This window comes from Erithacus rubecula, assembly GCF_903797595.1.
Source record: "Erithacus rubecula genome assembly, chromosome: 2".
Classification (NCBI taxonomy): domain Eukaryota; kingdom Metazoa; phylum Chordata; class Aves; order Passeriformes; family Muscicapidae; genus Erithacus; species Erithacus rubecula.
This window is the reverse complement of record NC_136685.1, coordinates 93,172,562-93,194,718: the sequence shown is the minus strand read 5'-3', so window position 1 is coordinate 93,194,718 and position 22,157 is coordinate 93,172,562. Positions and strand designations below refer to the sequence as shown.

Genomic DNA, 22,157 nt, shown 5'->3' with positions numbered 1-22,157 from the left:
TGTTTTTAAGGCAATGCAGTATCCTTCATTACTGCTTGGGTTACTTGGGCTAGAATTATCCCCAAGTATTGACATGAGGTGAATGCCCAACACTTTCAGCTGTCATTGTTAGTACTTGCTAATGTTGGAATACTGTAATTCAGCCAGAAACAGTGAATTAAATGGAGAGTGTAAAAACCTGAGCTACAGGAAGTCTTATCTTTATTATCCATAATGTCACAACCTCCTTTACAAAATAGCTACATCTGCTTTGAAAATTGTGACAGAGGACCTCAGTTTGCATTAAATCCATTTACAGGCTCTCAGACTTCCTGGGATGGGGAAATTATCACCATGGAGTGAGAAATGGAGACACAGAGGCATTGCAGGGTGGTTTCAAAGTGCCACAGGGGACAGGAGGGAGAAACAGATCCCATATTACTTTCAATTCCTGTTGTATCCTAAATATCATAATCATGGATTCAAGGAATTCACAGTGTCTGAGGCATAGTGAGTGCACTCCAGGTGTGCCAGGAAAGGCAGGAACCAGTGAGATGGGCTTATGCTGTATGCCAGAGAGACACAAGCAATTCTTTTCCCAAAGAAGTTCATTATCTAGGAAGCTGTTAGCTGTTGTATCAGTTATGCCAACAGTTAATTCTTGACAGGGCCCAACCTGCTCAAAAACCTTTATGACTTGCAGGATCACCGCTTGAGAAACGATGTTAAAAATTAAAGCATGAAGGTTTTTTTGCTGACTCCACCATGCCAGCTTATTTATCATTTAGCACATGACCATGGCTGTCACTGATTTACATATGAAATGTGAGAGGTTTTCTCCTCACAGCCTGATGTCCCAAGGCTATGCATGTGTACATAAACCATATGTAAAAGAGAGGAGCTCTGTTTTCCAAGTGTGAGAAGGAAATTGTTCTAGTGTGAGACATACGTCATCCCTTTGCCTTTGTTCCCAAACATGGTAAAGAGCAATAAAGCTGTTTGTGGACTATAATGTGACGTGGAGGAAGAACACACAGTTCCCTTTTTTTCATGCCTATATGTATATAACAATGTCAGTGTGGGCATGCAAAGAATGAATGGTTATGAAATACTGCACAGCAGCAATGTATAAAAGGTAAATGACACACAGCAAAGGAATCTCCCTTCAAATCAAGCAGCACATGAAACCATTTTGGTCTGTGACAACTACACCACTACATTTTTTCCATATTTATCCAAAGTAGCTTAGTAAGCATAACATGCATGCCATTCACTAAGTCTGTGCACCAAAATACAGAGTATGATGACCCCAAGCAATGTCTCCAATGCTTGTAAGCTTGTCAGAAAGGGGGACTGGTTGCTGCTACATCTGTAAAGTAGCTATTTAAATCAATTTTTGTGAGAGAAGTGACAAAAATAGCTCTCATTCTACTACAGCTATTCAACTGTTATTTCAGTGGAATTACACCTGTGTAAATTTCTTAGAGGTGGGAGTTGTGCACATGTTCTCTGAGCTAATGAGACTTCAGGAAAGGTTGTCAAGAATGGCACAAGACATATATTATTTTTGATTCAGAACGAACCCATTTATCTTTTCTCTTTGCTAAAAAGGGCAATGTCAGGGTTTTTCTGGTGACTGAAAGAGAAAAGTAATGCTAGATGCAGGCTTCCTTTTGTCCCATATGCCTTAAGTGTACAAAGCTTTTTTTAGAGAATAGCTTTCTTTCAGGGCAAACCAGTTCTTACTAAAAATAATTCTTATGAGATCAGATAAAATGAGAGGAATGTTGTTGGCAGATCCTGATGCCTTATTTACAAAAAAAAAAAAAAAAAAAAAAAAAAAAGGGCTAAATCAGCCTAATCCAGGCCTGTAATACAAGGAGAGAGCTGAAGAACCTTCCCTGTTCCCTAGGGCTGTGGTTGACAGCTCAAGAGCTATTTTGGTGCTGTGGTCAGAGGATGCAAAGTGCCCAGACAATCTCCCCCAGCAGTGTGCCTTAACCCCTGGGAGTGCCCCACAGAGCCACTCACAGCCCCATGCTGAGGCTTTTGGAAAGGTACAGGGACAAACTCCATGCCCAGCTGGGGGCCTGCAAACACAAAGCACAACTGCATCTCTCAGATTGGTCACACCAACCTAGATATGCATCTGCTTAATGAGAAACATTTAGGTCTAGCTCAGACAGAGCTTGAAACACAGCAAGGACTGGCTACCTGGTGATTCTCCCTCCAGCAGGTCTTGAGATCACACCCAGTATGAAAATAAAACTTAGATGGCTTTTTGCTGTTAATGAGCTTTTGGCTTTGAACTTCACAATTCTGTCTCCTCTTCCTTCACACCAGTGTCTTCTCTCAAGCCTTTAGTACTGAGCAGTGCCAGACCCCTGCTAGTTTCTGGTGCTGTGTATAATTTTCCAGCTTTTTAGCCCATTTTTGAGGGAGCCAGTAAGCCCCTGAGGCAGGGACTTGCGTCATCTATTAAAAAAGAAACGCTCAGTAATTATTTATTATTCATTTGTTGCAGCATTTGTGTACATTATTTAATAAGAGATATGGACCACAAATGTTGATCAGACAAAAAGATTCATGTTGCCAGGCAGACTGAAAGTGATTTTGCAGACTTCATGTGTTGTCAAATACCTACACCAGGGGACAAATTTACTGCACATCTAAATTCAAATCAAGCCAAAGCAAACCAGTTGCGTTTTCTGTGAACTGGTTATCCACAGTTACTTGAACTGCATCAAACAAGCTGATATGGAACTGTTTGGCCTGGTTTTACATCTAGCTATCTTTACTCTTTGTTTAAGAACAAAATAGAAAAGTCTGAGGTGGGTTGGGGTCTTTTTTCTTCAAATAAAGCATTTTCTTATAAAGAATTCATTGGCTGAATGTGTTCAAAAAGTGTACCTCAAAGAGGTTAATTTTATTTTCAAACTAGAAGAAGAATTCCAGGATCCAGTTGTTCATTTATAATTCAGCACTAAGCTAAAGAAACAAGGGCAGAAAATGCATAGTTGTAAATCATGCTTGCAGCCACAGAACAATATAATGCCAAGCAGCCATTTCAGGATTTTGGTTGCTTTATACCCTTTCCACATAATGAAACCTGTTAAATGAATCCTTATGGGAATTCTTCCCGAGGTTTGTGTTTTGTACATGAAATTTCAAGTGCAAGAGTTTAATTTTGTGAAGTAAATGGTCTGGATTCTGTAAAAATTAGTTCAAGGAACTCTTTTATGGAAAGGCTTCTTGCTTTCTAAGTATAACCACAGTTTTATCCTTTTAATAAAATATTAACCCAATGTCTCTGAAGAAAAAAATATTTCAGTGGAATTATTTCTGTCAGAGGGAATAAAGGTGGCAACTGCAAATCCTGGTGTATTTCACTCACAAGAATTCCTAGATAGCTAAATACATGGACCAGATCTTCCCTTCTCCTCTGTTATGGAAATCTCAGAAAGAAACAAATTTTTGCTGTTTCACTTCAGTCTTCAAAGTGAAGCTCTGACAGTGGATGGAGTAGAGGGTCTACTCAGTAAATGTGTGTCATTCTAGCCCACTTTTTTTCATAATGCTTTTTTGATGAAATTATCTCACTGTCTCTTCCCAAAATTTGCTTGTGGATAGATGTATAATTTTTCTCAGTGAGAAATAATCCAGGTGTCCAATCAACCCGAAGGTTGTACATTCATTATTTCTATTTAACTCAATTAGAATGGTGCAGATGTCTCTTCTATTTGATCATTTGCTTCCAGAGAAAGACTAGAGAATTAATTAAAATACACAACCTAATTGAATGGGAAATCATAAGATTTTGTTTCTAGGGAACAACTTGTGAGTACAGGGGATCTAAAGTTGTGCATTTATATCTGAATAGAGAACATATCATCTCAAGCCACTCCACCAAAGTTTGAGTCTGAGGTCAGTTTTCAGACTGCCAGTCTAATTTAGTTTCAGAATGGAGCTTAAGGTTCCCAAAATCCAGAGACCTGGGTGGGAGCATAGTGGGGGGAAACATGTGATTTTGGTTTCAGTTAATTTCAGATTTATTTCTGTTTATGAGATCAGTTGTCTTTTTCTAAAAGTGTTTTCATGTTGGCAGACTCCTCAAATGAAAGGCTTATTTTGAGACGTTTCCTGTTGAGTAACTGATGCTGCTGAGAGGTAGAAGGAGACATACACAATGCTGAAGAGAATGTGAGGTAGTGTCATGGAAATGACAGGCATGAAGCCAAAGGCTGCCATTATCTTTTCTTCCATCCCAGAGGAGCTAAACAGGCAGTGCAGAGGGAGAACATGCTGTGTGGCATTGGCAGATCCATCCCTCCAGCCTTTTGGATACTCTCAGCCAGGTATTCTGAACATGGACTATGATTTGTGTTTCATGGCTTCCAACCCTTCCCTTTTATTGGCACAGAGATTCCCAGTAAGCTTTGCAAATGGTCTGGTTTTGATGAGCAACGGGATTCTTCATCATTTATTTCCACAGTGCTAAAAACACCAGAAACAGGTGAAACAGAATTCTGCACAATACTCCCATTTGGACATGCCCATTGTAAAGTGAAATGGCAGCAAAGAATCTGTCTTTTGAAATGAATATTCAGCAATCTTGGCATTTTGATGAATTATGAGGTATCACTGTTTCCAACTAAGCATTCCTTTCTGTCTTTTCCTGCTAATGACCACCCTTCTGCAATTTCTCCATAGTTTCTATACCCATCTGTCACAGCCATAATAATGAACTTAACATTAAACAAAAATTTTCTTTACATAATAACAGCAGAAGAGACAAGAGAAGATAAAATCCTGGACACTTAAGACAAATTTTTTAAATTGCCTTGTGGATTAACAGGATTGTCTCTGCTGTTGCTTTTAACTCTCCTGAATACACTTGGACAAGCCTTTCCCTGGTTCTTACAACCAGCCAGAACTCCTCTGCACAGTTGCTGTAAGTAAGAATGCAGTAGCTGGAGAGAAATCATTAAACAAGTGAGGTCAGCATCTCAGGAGAGTCTGCCTGCACAACTTGGTAGGCAAAACCCCAGCTATGGAAAATTCTCAGCTTTTGAGGAAAACCTGTTGTGAAGGATTTACCAAAGGTACCCACAGCAGGATATAGGAAGAGAAACACATGTTTGGCTGCTTGAGACCCCTCACAGAAAAGAGTAAGATGTCCAAAATATGTAATAATTTAAGGGAGAAATGCTTGTCAAGCTGAGCAATTTTGTGAATTGCAGCTGGTTTCACAGAATTCTTAGATGAGGAACTAAAAATGCAAGGCAGTCTCTTGTGTGCTTATTTAATGTAATTAATTAATGCATTTTGAACCACATTTTTTGGTGCAAAGGGATCTTAATTATAGCATAAAATTCAGATGTAATTGATGTAAAAGATCTTCATGTAAATGAAAAGATGAGTGGTTGTGTTTGAAACTGAAGGGAAGAAGAAATGCCCTGTGGTTAGGTCACAGTTTATGTGGGTCGGAGTCTCAGCTGATTTATGTTAAAGGTTAACTCACACAGAGAGAATATTCTCAGGTACTTGTGTAGCACATGAACCAGTACTGCTGTCCTGGGTGAGACTGTAATGCAGTGATAATGAGGGTAACTTGCTGTGACTTAAAAAGATCCATTCCAAAAATTGCCTGAGAATGCTACAAATGAAGATCTTTGTGCAGAAAGCTCATGGATTTAGCTGTGCTCAAGCAGAACTCCTGTGTCCAAAACCTTCCTGCAGCCTATACCAGGCTGATCTTCCCGAAAAAATCAACAGTTTTGGCCTTTCCTCAGTGATCTGTTTGTAACAGGAGGCAAGAACACCTCTTTCTTAGTTAACATATGAATGCAACCAGAATTTGTCTGTTTAAGGTGAAGTTTCCTACATCTCTGTACAAGTCACAGACCAGGATTCCAAAGCAATGTTTTTAGTCCCATTTTGTTCAGGTCTGAAGGCATCACTTCTTGGATGTGCTTTAACCTAACATGGTCTGATTAATGCATGAAATCCCTCTGCAATTCATTCCCTGGGCTAGTTCATCTTCTGAGCTTTACCTAATACCCCTTCTCCCCAAGCACAGCCTGCAGCAGCTTCCAGCCTTCTCTGAGTTACCATAAGTGTGGTCAACCTGAAAGGACTATTATGGGGCACGAATCCCTGTGCTTTGCTGGGATAGGAGGCACACATCTGCTTTCAGCTGTCCTTAGGACACTCCATGTGTTCCAGATTATGGAGAAGAATGTTTGATGGTTTTTGTCAAGTGAATCTTGTGATGTGTCTGTTTTAAAACTCCTTTTGAGTTTTCATGATGAAGTTAAGAGATGGAAGAGCTATGCATTGCAGCTTTATCAGAATAAGTAACTGTCTTCCTTTGGTTTTAAATCCAAAATTAAACTGATAAATGCAAAGCCCACCTCTACAATGGCAGACTGACTTTGGTATTACATTTTCTCTGGATTTGGTTTAGAATAATGGTCTATGAAATATGATTATATGGTAATTCCTTTTAAAAGAATACATTCCCTGCCTTTGTAGATTCATCACTGGTTTCCACCTGGACCACAACTCTTGGAGAGTGACCATCCAGCCAATTCCTTATCCAGCAGCTGTGAACTTCACCAGACTGCCACGATTTCTCACATGGATAATGCCTTAGCCACTTCACCCACTGGTGCCCTCAGGACCCATGGATGCATCTCACCAGGTTCCATGGACTTGTACCACATTCCTTCCATGCTCTGGTACCTGTTCTTCCCTTACATTGTGTGGTTCTTCATTCCCCCAGTCACTGCCTTTGCCTGCTGTGACTTGGTTGGTGGGGCTGGAGACCCTGGAGGCAAAAACATCGTTGAGACCTCACCCTTCTCCATGTCCCACCTGGGTAACCAGGACTACCATTTCCTTCTGGAGATGGCCCACATTTTCCTTGGTTTTTCTTTTATCATCAATGTACCTATAGAAGCTTTTTTTGCTTTTATTGATGTCCCTGGCCAGGTTTAATTCCATCAGTGTTTTGGCTTTCATAATCTGATCCCTGGCTACAGTTTTGTCTATATTCTTCCCAGGCTACCTGTTCCTGCTTCCACCTTCTGTAGGCTTCCTTTTTCTGTTTGTCCAGGAGCTCCTGGAGGGTTTTACTGATGATTTTATGAATAGACCAACACTATCAGATGCTAATGGTCATGGCTGCTACCAGTTTAAGATGGTAAACCATGAACAGGTAAGCAATGAAACTGGTAAGATTATTTCTTTGCAGATGTGCCAATATCCTAGCACAGTTGTTATAATAATAATAGTAATAATAATAATAATAATAATAATAATAATAATAATAATAATAATAATAATAATAATAATAATAGCAGCATTGCATAGCTGGCATTTCCCCTTCACCCACTGGTGTAGTCACAGCAGAATGAATGGGTCATTGTTAGAAGAGTAATTTCCCTGCACAAAGCAACCTCTATTCACAATTGGAAGGTTAGAAATGTTCAACCAGTCATGACAATTGAATAAAATGATTGTCTGAGCATCTCTTAGGGTTACAAATCATTCTGTCTCCAGTTGGTGCTACCTGTCCTTTATTATAAATCCACAGAATATTTAAGACTGACAACAACTCTAGTGGAAACAGTCTCATGAAATATGATTTCTGTTTCCATGTTCAGAAGCAAGGAACAGTTGTTTGTACCTTGAATAAAGATATTAGTTTTATACCCAGGACTAGAGACATGGGAGGGAGCTTAGAACAAAACCACAAAATGTTAGTGGAGCTATGGGAACAATAAAATTTTTGTTTAGTGACAGAAAGCAGTTGATATTTTTGGGATAGTTGATGTCTGAAGAAGCCTGTGATAAAATTTGCAGCTATTTAGAAAAGAAAAAAACCCAAGGAAAACAGGGGAAATAGAATTTATCTAGAATCAATAAGCCTGAGAGAAACAAGCAAATTTTTACAAATAAGAACTTCTGGAAGTAAAATGCATTCCAGATAGCAGAAGATTGTTTTTTGAAAACTCTGGAAAAAGCCTGTTGGGGGATTTTTATTAGTCTTTTCCTACCTCTACTTATTTACACTCTCCAGAAGATGAATCTTTTCTTATGAACCAGTAAGAAAGCCCAGCAGCATTCAGCAAGGATTTGAATGTAGCACTTTTTAATGAGTGGTATTCTTGGAAAGCAGTCAGTTGACAGTGGTAGCTGAATTCCTGACTGCAGCACACCAGCCAGTGTCAAACACTCAGGATGAGTTGTTTAGGAATAAACCAGGGACACAGGAAAGAGGGTACGAGGTGGTTCTGTGATATCTGAGGGTGGAAGGAGCTGGAGAAAATCCATCACTTGTTTGTGTGGTTGTATTTGTGACACATGGGAGCTGAACTAACAGAGGAAGTGGAGAATAAATAAATACTCAGCAGGGAGAGTGGTTATGGTTAAGATACAGATCCCCAGTTCTGGAAGCATTACTGAGGGCCAGTTGCAAGGAATCCCTTCTCATTGGTTTTATAGAGTACATCTACATTCTGAAGTAGTTTCTAACTAGTTATAGTAATAATAATGGCATGTGTAATCTCTTAAGAGCTCATTTCTTCACATGTCATTTTATAGAAACATTAATTCTTTTGGCAAAAAAAAAAAAATTGTGATGTTCTTTCTAAAATACTGAGGAAGAATATTTTTGCAACTGCTGCTTTGTATATTTTGGGTCTCATGCATGATTTATCACTTACTAAATTTGAAATCCAAATTATGGAACTGGCTATAGCTATTGCCAGAAAGCAGAATCTGCAGTGCTGGAAAAGGACTAAAAATGTTATCATCTGACTAAGCTGCAGCCTTTCTTGGAACAATATTTGTATTGTAGGTTACTAACAGCTTTGCAATCCACAGGTGCTCACTCACAATAGTAAAAGTGTTGTAATTCATCTATAATCAGGACATTATTTTTACTGCAAGTTATTCTGACTTTGCAGTCAATGGAAACTAACCAGCTATAGTAAAAGTGTTGTCATTCATCTATAACTGGGACAGTGCTTCCATCGTAAGTTATTCCAACTTTGTAGTGAATGAAAACTTACCAGCAGTAATAAGTGTGTTGTCATTCATCTAAAATAGAAGGGAGGAGAAAGGAGAAAGATGGACAAAATACAGAACATATTTGCAACGGAGTGTGACAAAATTACCCCAGGGTAGTGCAAGGTAACATTAAGTTGGTGAAATTTAGTACAGACTTCCAAATGAAAGGCTACACTATTTCCTTTGGTATCTGCCTGCCTGATCTCAGACAGCATGAAGGGGCACAGTGCAGTGAACATGCTCTGGTGAAGTCAAACCTCTGCTGGGGCTGTAGAAGCTGCTTGCAGAGCTCAGTGCACTTTTAGGTAGAGCACACTGAGCACCAGATAAGAATACCTGGGTATTTTAAAGCTGGCTTAGACATGGGAGACTGCAGTGTAGACATCCCAGACATTGCTTGTCTAGGCAAGAAGCTGCCTTTTTTATGCTACAAGAGCACTGTAGGCACTTAACAATTATTAACAATAACTAATTAATAATGTCCCAAATCCTTGGCAGTGTTTGAGAATCTCAGAGAATAACTCATCTAGAGTTGTAAGAAAAGATGGCTCAAAACAATCATAACCAAACCTTGGGCCAGCTTTGTGCCTGGACTTTGCTCCAGCAAAAGATAAAGCAGCAGAGTACAGTTTGTTCTAAGACATTACTAAGGGAGAGAGAAGGACATAATGAATACATTTTATTGGTAATGCATATGAAGAATGCAGAGTGGTGGCAAATAAGACTATTAGGGGATAAGAGTTTAAAATTAGATGCAAAAGAAGTGATGAGATTGGTCAATTGCACAGCTCCTAAATCAACATTTCATCTCAGAAACCACAAAAGTCAGCAGCTGAGTGGAGGTGAATGGAAGACAAGGGTCAAAACAACAATCATAATTTATCTGAGTGTCAGAAAAGCATTTTTGCACTAAGTACACAACACATCGATTTACACTTGATAGACAGTACTTAGACAAAGAGAAACTTCAACCCTCACTGAATAGCCTGCAGCACAATGCAAATTCTTTACACGGTAAACCTAGAGGGGAAAAACCAATCCTTTTTTATACAAGGAATTTTCATTTAAATATTTGAGTCTACTGGGAGCAGCCTGAAAGATGCATACTGTACTCCCAAGTCTACAGAGGCTGCTGGTTTGATGTGCTGATGCTATTTGACAGTGTGGGGGACACTTTTGGGAACCTTGGTGGAAAGAAGCACAGTGGAAAGCTCCAGCTTCTGTTTTCACTCCTCGTTGGAGGTGCCTAATGGAAGATCTAGGATTTGTTTACTTGTACAATAAGGAGCAGGGTGTGCTGGTAGGAAGTCCAAGTTTCACCTTTAGGAGTTAAAAGTTTGTTTCCTTTGCTGGTGGTGTTGTTTTGCCTTTTTTACAACAGAATGAAAATATTATTCCTTTAAGAAAAGACCTTCTTGGCTATTGTTGTTATCTGCTGAGTCATGCCAATAATTGTTTATTTTAGCATTCCTAGGGAATTTTAGAGATTGTTTACTCCCCCTCCCTGAGAAGGCAGTTAGGAAAAACAGTGTAATTTCATAAATAAAGTAAAACTAAGGAGTTTTTAGTTGAAAGCATTTCCTTTAATGGTCTGCTATGCAACACTTCAGCAGTCAGCTGACTCATGGCAACCTGAAATTGAAAATGACTTGGGGTTGAGGGAAAGCAAGAAGAGGACAGGAAGAATTATACTAGCCAGTATACTTTAACTATCTATATAATAGTTGGATCTTCATTTTGTTCAACTAACCATGACCTCACAGAATTGGTTCAGGCATCAGCTCTGTCTGGTCCAGAGCAAAAGATACATTTATAAATTAGATTAACATAATCACTGATGAGAATAATATGTTCAATTACTTAATTCACTTCTGTTTTGATAATCCTCAATGCTACCAGAAGCACACTGTCAGGGCTATTTTCTTTTAGTCCACCATTTTTGGAAAGCCCTTCACTGTCCCTGGAGAGAAAGCTCATGCTTTGTTGTTGCAACACTCTCACTTCTATTATATACCAAATTGTGTTTTCTTTCTATGCGAGTTCTATAGAAAATAATCCAAACAAGTGAAATAAAATATCTCTTCTTCCAAACTCTGGATGTATTAAGTGAAAAGAATAATAACACTCAAAAAGCCAAAACCACCAGAAAAGAACCACTTTCCCCTGCTCCAGAAGCTTTTTTAACTATATCCTGCACTATGCTATTTACAGTCATTGAAGAAGGTCAAAGTATTCTTACGTATGAACTGCATATGCAAGGTTATATATGCATTACTCATATTTCTTTCTAAAGAAATAAAGACTGGAAAGTGGGAGATTGTTTCAGAGAAGATGGGGGAAATCTCACACTGAGGGAAAGGATTCCTCTGCTTTTTGAAGCTTTTGGATTCCCTGAATGTCTCCAGAACATTAGAACATCATGACCCTGTATCAAGGGTGATCCATACTGATGAAATGTGATGGGATCTGCTGGGTTTACTTGGGAGTAGCCTGCCAAGCCTCTTGCACTTGGCTGACATGGAACAGGAACACATTCTCTTCTGGTTTATGCTTGGGTGAGCCCTTTCTGTAGCATTCAGCCAGCCTTCATTAGACAGGTTGTTTGGAGAGGAGGCACACCATACGGCTCAACCTGAGCTGCCTTAGCTTTTGGAAGCATCTGAATTCCAGTCCTCAGCTGCAGCCCAGCAGCACAAAATGCAAGAGGGAGAAGGCAAAGAAAGCAAAGAATGCTTGGATCCAGAGGAAGAAGGGCATGAACACAATCCTTGGACACTGATTAGAAGAACCATAGGTTCATAGGTTGTCACGGGCCTCAGTGTGACACCACCAGCTAAGAAGGCTTTCTGCCACATTGGCTTTGTCATTGCCAGAAGAAGGAGAGCAGTGGGAGAGGATGCAGAGGACAGTGACACCCATGCTGTGCTGCTGGAGGATCCTATCAGTGAGAAAGGTGACACCAAGTGACTTGGACACAGGACACACGGAGCTATTACAGCTTGGGAGCACGCAGTCTGCTACGAGAGCAGGCAGATTTCTCAATGCATAATTGAGTACCATAAACATGTACATGATACTAACTCCTCCTTCTGCTAGACTACTTTAATTTCTTGACAATAATCTCACTAAATTGACCTGGAAAGAAAGAGGCATTCAACGTCTATAATTTGATTTCTGCCCTATATAATTTTGGCTCTCATCCTTCTCATGTAGCTGCTAATATGAGTTACTGCAGATTTAGTATTTTGTTACAGATTAATTCAATGGGATTTTTGACTAAGCTAGCGTCCAAAATGACTTTGCACTTGATGACATCTGCGATGCCAGCATGCTAAATGATTCTTCTGGCATTTTTACAAATTCTATTGTACCACTGAGTAGGTCTTGAGAAATCCAGCTATGACCATATCTGATTTGGCTAAGAACACCAAGTAATATAACACAAATAGCGATAATAGTTATTTTGCAGGAGTAACAGCTTCTGGCTATTTTCATTCCCTCTCAGTCAGACCTGGAGCCCAGGCATACTTTCAGTATTTTTTATATACCTGTCACAGTTAAAATTCTTTTAGGCTTGACTAATAAGACCAGACAGTTGCATCAGGACAGTCACATTATGATCCTGATTTTTTCTGTTATAGAACAACTGGTATCTTGGAACAAAATCCTCCTTGTTCTGACTGTCTCTGCCATTCCTTCTACTAATGTACCTGCTGAAGCCCATGAGACATACAACTTAGATGTACCTATATAAATGCAGAGATATATTAGATACAGATTTTAACATTATTGCTTGGCTACCTGCAAGAGACTTTTCACTGCCAGAATGGCTTTCTTTCCAAACTTTCTGTTTGGAGATGTTCTGGTGATAGGAAGCCCAGATCTTAGAAAATTCATTATGCCGTAAGAACTGAGGTCCACTGCCAATCACTAAAGTCCTCAGCATTTGCTGAAAGCAATTAAGGTAATTTTATTTACCAAATTCAGTTGTGTCCCTTTTTCAGACTGTCTTTGTTGACAAAGGTACACAATTTTTAAGATCACAATGTCGCTTTTCTTCTGATTACTCATCTGCATTTTGTGATTCACCTCTACGGCAACATTTTCATTGACATCATCCCTATGCCAGTAAAAACATGTTTTCTTACTAAACTACTCTTCATTAGCTTCAATTTCAGAGCTTGTCCTTGTTCCCAAGTTAGCGTTTTCTAACAATTGGCCTTTTTATTTCTCATTGATTAGTTCATTTCTTACTGTGCTACTGACACCATTAATTGACAGTGAGTGATTCTGAAGCCTGACTGATCAAGGAAGAGGTGGTATCAAATATCTGAGGCTGATGATAAAATCCCCATAAATATGTGGAACCTACATCAAAAATACATATATATATTTTAAATTCTTAACTTTTTGTATCTAGAAGTCTAGACACTTTTAGAAAGTGTAATAAAGAAGATACTTACACATTTGTTTCTCATGTATATTTTTACTACTAGACCCTAGAAGACACTGGTATTCATTAAGGAAAAATGAAACTGGAGGTGCAACAGCACTAGAATGGCTTAACGGCATTGGGAATCGCAAAGACACTTGTTCATTACTTCTTTTAACCGAGGCGAAAGAGAAGGGATATTCACTCGCTGGCTGACACAAAGGAGCCGAACGCGAGCTGGGTTCAAGTGACTTGCACGGTGTGCTGGGTCCGCCGCGGGTACCGAGAGCAGAACTAAACCTGCGTTTAGGACAGGCGCGGGGCTACGGAAAGATGCAGAAACAACACCCCTGCATTCCTGAAAAAGCCTTGGGACACGGGGGCACGGAGGGGGCACGGAGGGGGCACTGGCCGCAGTGGCACCCGCGGGGCTCGGGGCTGCGCGCTCCTCCCGCACCGGGCGGGGATCCCGGGCCGGCGGAGAAGGGAAGGCTCTGCGGCTGGCTCACACGCCGGGAGCCCGTCCCGCCCCGGGGCCACTCCCGAGGCCGCCAGAGAAGAAGGTGCCGCGGGCGGGCGATTCTCCCGAGGAGCCGCCGCCTCACCTGCGGCCGCCCCGTCCCTCCGCCCCCGCCGCCCCACGGCGGGGCCGCCGAGCCCCAGCGAGCCGCCCGGGCACAGCGCGGCGGTGGGCGCGGCCTCCGCCGCCCGCCCCTTCCTCCCTCCCGCCTCCCTCGCTCTTTCCTCCCGCCCTCCAGCCGCTCCCGCTCCCCCCGCCCGCCGCCGCTCCCGCCGCCCCGCCGGTGTCTCCGGCCGCCCCCGCGCTCCCCCGCCCGCCCGCTCTCGTTCTCCTCCTCCTCCTCCTTTCCCCCCGCCCTTCCCGCGCGGTGGTTCGCTCCTCCCCGCCCCTTTCCCCCACCTCCCCGTCCCTCCCACCCCCGGCTCCCCGCGGTGGTCTGGCCCGGCCCGGCGGCGGAGGGAGCGGCGGAGCGGGCGGGCGGGCGGCGCTGCCGGGCGGGGGTCTGGCTCTCCGGGGCTCTGGCTCTGCGGAGGCGCGGCGAGCAGCGGAGCGGGGCGGGGGAGGCAGCGCAGCGAGCGAGGCAGCGGGAGCGGCTCCCCGACCGCGGGCAGCACCATGAGGTGAGCGGCCGGCTGCGGAGCGGGCGGCGGGCGCGGGGTGGGCGGCGATGCTGCGCGCCCCCCCGGCTGGGACGGCGCGCGGCCGGGAACGGGAGCGGGCTGGCGAGCCGGGGGGATCGGCCGGCGGCGGGGGAGGGGGCCGGGCCGAGGGGAGCCCCGCGGTGGGGGAAGGGCCCATTGTTAGTGGCGGCGGGGGAAGGGCGGCCCGCCGGCCCCGTCCCCCCGCGGCGGCGGCGAAGTTGCGGGCGGGGGGCGGCGGCGCGACCCGGCCCGGGCACGGCGTGAGCCCCGGGCGCCCGTCTCCTTTCTTTCTCTGCCGCCGGTGATTTTTTTTTTTTTTTTTCCTCCCCACCGCCTTAGCCGGCGCGTGTTGCATTGCAGCAGCAGCTGGGCTTTTCCCTCGGTAATCAATAAAGAGGCGCCGGGGGGAAGGAGGGAGGGGGGATCCCCCTCTCGGCAGCCGGGAAAGTGTCGCGCTCGGAGCTTTGGGATGTAAACACAGCGGTGGCCGCGGCTGGGGGCGGCAGGCTGGAGGGAGGTGGGTGCCTGCTCCTTCCCGCCGGGAACTCCCGCTGCCCGCCGGCTCATTCATTTGAAGGCGATTTTCTGCCTCCCCCCTTCCCCCCGCCATCCTCCCCCCAGCTCGCTTTTAGCGCCTGTTCTGTTTCCATAATCTCCTTTCTGGATTGGTGCAGGACCCGGTGAGAAATGCGGCTCGGTGGCCGAGCGCTGCTCGGGGACGCCGTGCTCCCTGTAGGCCTGCCCCTCACTCAGACAGCTGGGGAAACGAGTTACTCATGCCTGCCTTTTTTTTTTTTTTTTTTTTTTCTTTCGCCTGGAAGTTATTGTCTGCCTTACAGTTGGATGTGAACCTTCTTTGTCTTAAAGACACGAGTGTAAAGGTCCTTTGGAGTAGAGGTCCGGCAAGATTTGCGTGGTCTCTGTCGGCAAATTCCTCTGCTGCATAAAACTGATGAGCCATTAGAATTCCTTGTAAATTTCAGGAAAATACTAATATTTTTTTTTTTTTTGTGCTGTGAGGGTTTCCTCTTTCAGTGCACCTTCAATGGAAAGGGTAGTGTTGCAGTGGGAAGCATGGGAACAATCTCCCTGCTGTTTTGTTTAGAATTGTGTTCCTGTATTTCCCCCTACTTTTCTTTGTTAGCTGTAGGTATTTATGTCCTACGTTATTTTAAGCTTTGTTTTGTCTTGTGATAATTTATTTTCAGCTATTCCTGTAGCTCATGTAGAAGTCAGATAGCCTGCAAACGAAAAGTTACAGCTTGGAAAACCTACAGCTTGTATCCAGATCCTTTAAGCAGAGGTGTTCTTTTTAATTATCCTGACAGCCTTTAGCACAACGAACGCTGCTAATCGAGCAGGACTTGGCATAAAATACCTTGGGAAGCCCCGTGTAAGTTTGGGTTTCGTGCTGGCAAAATCACTTGAATAGTGCGGGTGATGCTGAGTGAAGTGAGCTATAGCAGCAAGAGTGCTCACTGTTCACTGATGGAACTGTATGTGTGCTAGGACTTGTGCCAGCTTGGAGGGAGCACAAGTATTTCTTTCTCTTAACTAGCACAACAGGAAAGTGTCTAGGTTGAACCTACCCTTAGGTTGCTTATTTAGATGTTTGAATAGTTGACTCGCAGCAGTGAGTGATTTTAGGTAATAGATCACTGGCTCGTGCCTGCAGAGCATCAGGCTGGTGAGGGGGAGATGCAGTTGTGATTTGGAGGGTCACTGATGAGTGGTCGTGGGGTGCTTCTAAGGAAATTGACTTCCAGAACGCTTGTTTCCAGCCCTCTGGAAAGAAAGAAGCAAGCTGTACCAATTAAACTACACGGGCTAAAAAAATGATGTGGTTAAAGAAGTATTTTCTCTCTATAGAGGCACTATTAAATTCACTCAGTTTTGTTTAATTGGTCTGACTCCAGTACAATGGCAAGCTTTCACTGCACGCTCTCTCTTTGGACTTGTTTAGACTATGGTTGATGGTATATTTCTGAAACATGTTTAAACAATATCTGCATGCTGTATTTTGTTAAAAGGCAATGAGTTTTAGTGTGCATTTGCTGGTAAGGCAAGGTCTGATGGGTGAAGAGTGACAGGGTACATAGGACAAGCAACCAGCATTTCATATACAGCTCCTCTGTAACAGCAGATGCTGTTAAATCTTAGCAGTTTATACTAAAAATATACTTTTGGCACAATACTGATGGTCTCGTGGAATGAGTAAACTGCATTCTGTCATTGCTGTTGGGCAGGTAAATATGCAGTTGATGCTCCAAAGAATAAAAACATAAATAGGTGAACTGGGGCAGGGCAGGGGAAAGCACCCTCACTTTCTTTCCTGTGCTTTGGCTCTTCTTCAGCCATCGTGAGCCTGAGCTAATTCTGATGATTTTGTGTTAAGATCTTGTGTCTTGTCTGGGTGTTTAGCAGGTCAGTTACCAAAGAGCAAACTGCTTTTCTTCATGTCAAATAACACTAAACATCCTTGTGAAGAGCAGCTTTGAATGTTAAAATAATCAGCAATTCTGTAAGACACAAACACCGACACTACGCAAGAATTAATTCTTGCAGAAGTCTGCTTTGTATTCAAATTGAAATGATATGCTATTTGAATAACATCTGTTAGAGGTTTTAGGTTGCAGAGAAACTCTGAATATTGAATATCCCAGTTAAATGTTCTAGCCTAAGTATGAGGTTACTTGGTTCAGGAGGCAGCTTGAATAGGGCTGTGTGTATCTGTGTCTCCTGCCCTAGGTAAACAGCTGATTCCCATGAACACCTGTTGCTCTCTTTGTACTCTGGTTAGCTGACAAAAGTGCTGCCCCTAATACACTTTTCCTGAAAGCACTTATAATAGGTATCCAGGAAAGGGCACATTTGGTGAGGTTTCCACTCACCAGCTGACTGGAACGTGGTGGGGGGGGAGAGTGGTGAAGATGTAGCTAACAGCAGAGTTTGGTGCCCCTGTTGTAATAATAGCATGACTTCCCATCATATTTGTACAAGAAGAATGTGTGTGAACAGACTTTTATTGTAGCATATGTTGAAGTTTATTACGGATGCTGGTAAACACAACTCTGCTGCCAGAGCTGGGATTCTACAGTGAAGGTTAACTGACTTACTTCATTTATTTAGTTTTTTCAAATCAGGCTGATTTTGGATGTTAACTCCAATAAAAATAAGTGAGCTTTACAAGATACTGACTTAAAAAATCAAACTGTACAGCCTTCTCTTGGGATTACTACATCCATTTCTTTGTGTGGGAAAGAATTGTTTTTCATTAGTGTGCTGGTCAGAAAGCAGACTGCTTAGTCGGGTTTTGTTACCCAAGTTCCCAAGAACTGGGAAAGAAACAGTATTTTTAGGAAATTTTAAATTTGAGTATTTCCAGAGTCCAGTATAATAATTTGTGTTTGTGATGGACTACTATGCATATCATATGTATGTGAAATTCATTCCATGTTTAGATAGGGCAAGCAGCTAAATTATTATAGATTTTGCCTTTTCTGAAAAGTCATGTTTTATTCTCGCTTATGTTTTCAAGCTAAAAGGGCAGCTAAATTTGTGGTCTCTAAGCCACACTGAAATTGCTATTTACTTACAATCAGCAGCTTTTCTGTTCGAATATGTTGCTACAGAATGCACTTCATATTATTATTTAAAAGTCAGCGTATTTTGTGCCTGGCTTGGGAAGCCTTCGTTATATTTTAAGTGTTGTGCTAAGAAAACTAATGCCATACTCACTGTTTACTGAGAGAAAGCCTGCAGCAGAAGTAACAAAACGTACCTTCATTAGGACTAGGAATTCTTGAAGGAACCCACACACGTTTCCTGGGGTTTCCAGGAAAGTGGGTATACAAGAGCATTATTAGTGACAATAGTGCAGTTCAGGCTGCTGCAATAGCTGCAGTTATTTAAGGTGGTGAAATAGCACAGCAGCAAGGCCATCAACTGGATGGTGACATTAAGTTATTGTTGGGTACGTAAGGTAACTCTTTGGAATTGTGCCTTTAGTTTTAATACTTGCCTGATTGGTGTATTTGAAATAGGAAGCTTAATTTAGTTGAGAAATATTTGACAAAATGTTGGAAGTGCAAGCAGGCAGTTAAATTAGACTGGATATGCATAACTGCAAGCAATACAGTTCCTAAAATTGCTTGTATCTCAAGAGAAAAATTGGTGGTGTGGGCAGGGTTTTTTTTTTCAGGTGGATACAAGAATTCAGGTTACTTTCCTTGTTCTTAAATAAACTAACAGATGGACTGAGTCATCTGTCTGATAGAAGTGTGGTCTTTAGTTTGCACTCTATTTGTGACAGTTGCAAGTAATTTTTGGACGGGCTGTTTCTGCCCACCTGATATGGGATCTGACAGCTGTTTTGGCCACCAGGCCTCTGGATAGTTTAGTGAATTATTTTGATAGTAAAAGTATAAATCTTTAAAAAATTACCATGTGAATGGAGAGTGCAAGAATGAGAATACTTTTTTTTTTTTTTTTTAGACAAAGCTATTTATGACCATCTTAGCAATTATGTTGTCAGCCTCTAAAAATTAGAAACAGTCTGGGAGTGTGTATAATTCAGGAATGCTCTCTGGAAGGGCATGTACAAGTTTTTTCTTGACTCTGATTCAGGGTTTCATGTTTGCTGTTGGAGGTCAGAAAACAAGAACGAGTTAGTTGGCTTCCTGCTTTGGGCCACTATAGCCTAAAAGCCTTTTTTCTCCACTTCCATAAAAAGCAGAAACATTTTTCTCCCAGCACCTGTTTCAGTGGATGCTTTGCCCTAAAGTGACGTCTCTCGGCGCTGCCTTAGGCATGTGATTGGAAATACTTTGTAATGAGGGCTGCTTCTTCCCATGCCAGGGCAGCTCATGTGGAACTATTATAGAAGTAGGTTATTGAACCACTGGATAGAGTCATTTGCTTTCATTACTAGAGAGAGCAAATGTATTCTGTGAAACAGATATTATTCCCTTCTTTGCTTTGACCTTTCATCTAGAATTGCTTTTGACAGTTCATGCCTGCTTCTGCTCAGCAATGGAGAAATACATGTGCCAGCTCTTTAAACATCCAGGCATGTTTAGGTTTTTAGAGTGCTGTAGTGGTGAGAGAGAGCAGAAGATAGGTGCTTTTTGTGTTTGAGTCAAAAAAAATTGACTTCTAGTAGGAGCAGAGACTGAAGTCACATCAGCCTTGCTGAACTATCAGCTGTGGTATCTGTTGGTGCCTGCTTCAGTCTCCCACCCCACCTTGCCCTGCCAGTCCTTGGGAATTCAATACAACTACTTTGTGTTCTTGGGCTGTTAGAATCTTCCTTAGGATTAATGTGAGAGTGAAGCTGCTGTTGTGTCTGCCTGTATTTAAACCTGCCAGGTGAGGAGCCACTGTTGTGTCCCTGCTGTGCCTCTCCTGCCCTAACTTCCCGTGGGTTCTCACAAACCTGGAATAGAACATGGTTTGTATGGAGCTTTTTTGGTTGAATAATATACAGGAACTTCTCCTCCTTTTAGAAATAGCTGTGCCACCTTATTTTAACTTTCAAATTTTCTAACATGAGAAATGAAAACGTATATTTAAGTAATAAAGCCTGATTTAAAAATACTCCATACCAATACTGGTTGTAGAGGAAAATGTTGCATTTTGCTTCAAATACTCCTAATAAATTCTTCTCCTAATTGCTAAACCTCTCCCCTGCTATCATGTATTACAAGTCTCCTTCACTGTAGCTATTTCATGACTAATGTTAAAAATGTTCCAGAAGAGAATGTGAATGTTGTGCTTACCAGCCTCTGATGGTGTTATGTGGTGGTGTGTGCTGCTCCTAACGTTATGGTTCTGTAGGCACTTATGGAACTGCTGCTGGGGAGGTGATGTGACATCTCTCTGGGTCTCCTGCCCAAATGCTGGTGACAGCCTGCTGGAGAAAACAGGACTGTTCAGTGGGATGTGAGATGATGTGTCAATCCACTTTGGATTAGTCTTTCCAGTTGAACTGCTTGTAATAAGAACATGTTTTGGGAATCAATGCACAAGTTAATGTGAGGAATTGAAGTACAAGTCTCTTGTCTTCATGAGTAATCTTTAGGCAAGGCTTATGAAAAGAAAACACTGTCAATATTCAGGCAAAAAAATTAATTTGCTCTTAGTAGTTTCACATATTGAAAATTCTCCATTCAAAGCTGTTTTATGTAAAAGAAGAATAGCAAAAACAATTTCAGTTTAGTCCAAAACTGGTCTACTTCTTTGCTAAGTGTGTGGGTTGGTGTTATGGTTTTTTTTTTTTTGTTTGTTTTTTGTTTTTTTTAAATTATGGTAAAGAAAGGTGCTGACATCAGGTGAAGTATGGGAGAAAGAAATGGAAATTGATTGCACTCCAGAGGGTGATACAAAAATGCTACTTTGCTGGACTGGTGTGCTGCCAGAAATAACTCTATAAACTTCTAGTTTGCAGCACAAGCACAATGGGAAGGGTTTTGTTTGTAATTGTTCTTTCACTGTGTTTTCTTCACAAATTTGAAATTTCTGTTTCCTAAGATGGATTACAAAGTAACCTATATTTCCTTTAAATTCCATACAGAAGGTGAGGTGAGGTTGTTTGCTGTACTATACTTGCCACCTTCTTCAAAACAGAAGAACTTTTAAACCTGGAATTAAGCAGAATAGTTAAACAGCAAGAGTAATCATTGGCATAGCTAAAACCTGTATTATCTGTTAGTAGTAGTTTTATAGCAAGTGAAGAAATACTTAAATGTTCTATTTAGAGGAAATCAATTTCTATGTATGTCCTTAGAACAATTTCCTAAAATGTAGTTTAATGCCAAAAATTCTTTTTAGGCCACTGACTGCTGTCAGTTTATTGCAGGTTACCATACAGTGAAAGCAGCTTTTAAACTGAAATGCTTTGTAGGGCATGTAGTTAAGATAGTGTTTTATTGTGGTTCCATCTGGTGAAGGCTTTTCCATTTCAATTTTATAGACCAGTATGTCTTCATATTAGAAGTTTATATTTTGTGGAGATTTCCACTGAAGTTGCATTTTTTTCCTGTCGTACGGGATTGAAAATGGAAGTACTGAATGGAAAGATGATTTAGGATTCTGTTGTAGTTCATGTATTTCCAACAGAACTTTCAATCCTGCTGCATTTAGTGGTATTTTTACTGGCATTGGTGGAAAGAGGTGGTTGGTAGTTTTAGGTTCCTTTCAGCTTTCTGGTTGACTTTGCTAATGTGACTTAAGCATATGCTCTGAGTAAATCTGGGCACTGAACCTGGTAGTATTGCTGCCTGAAATCACTAGTTCTTCAAATAACTTATGTTGAATCTATGGCTTTTTTCAGGTTCAGAGCTTCCAGCAAGCAAGCAAGAATTTTTCTTTTCCAGCTAGTGTATGTTGTTCATGTCAATAATGCATTACAATGAACACTATGCACTGCTGCTCATTTTGAAAACTTGTTTTCTCCTTGTATTTTCCTCTTCTATAAAAATCTCTTTGCTCTTTGTTTTCTTTTAAAAGCTTG

General features: G+C 41.8%; 1 protein-coding gene across 6 annotated transcripts in view; it reads left to right on the top strand.

Annotated features, from left to right (window-relative positions):
- The first annotated feature begins 14,256 nt into the window (after positions 1-14,256).
- Positions 14,257-22,157, top strand: part of ENAH (ENAH actin regulator) — an 87,615-nt gene continuing 79,714 nt past the window's right edge. For all 6 annotated transcript variants that reach the window (XM_079298826.1, XM_079298825.1, XM_079298824.1 and 3 more), the window contains exon 1: positions 14,257-14,626. In XM_079298826.1, the coding sequence (XP_079154952.1) occupies positions 14,622-14,626 (5 nt within the window). In that variant the 5' untranslated portion in view covers positions 14,257-14,621. The remainder of the gene's footprint in view (positions 14,627-22,157) is intronic.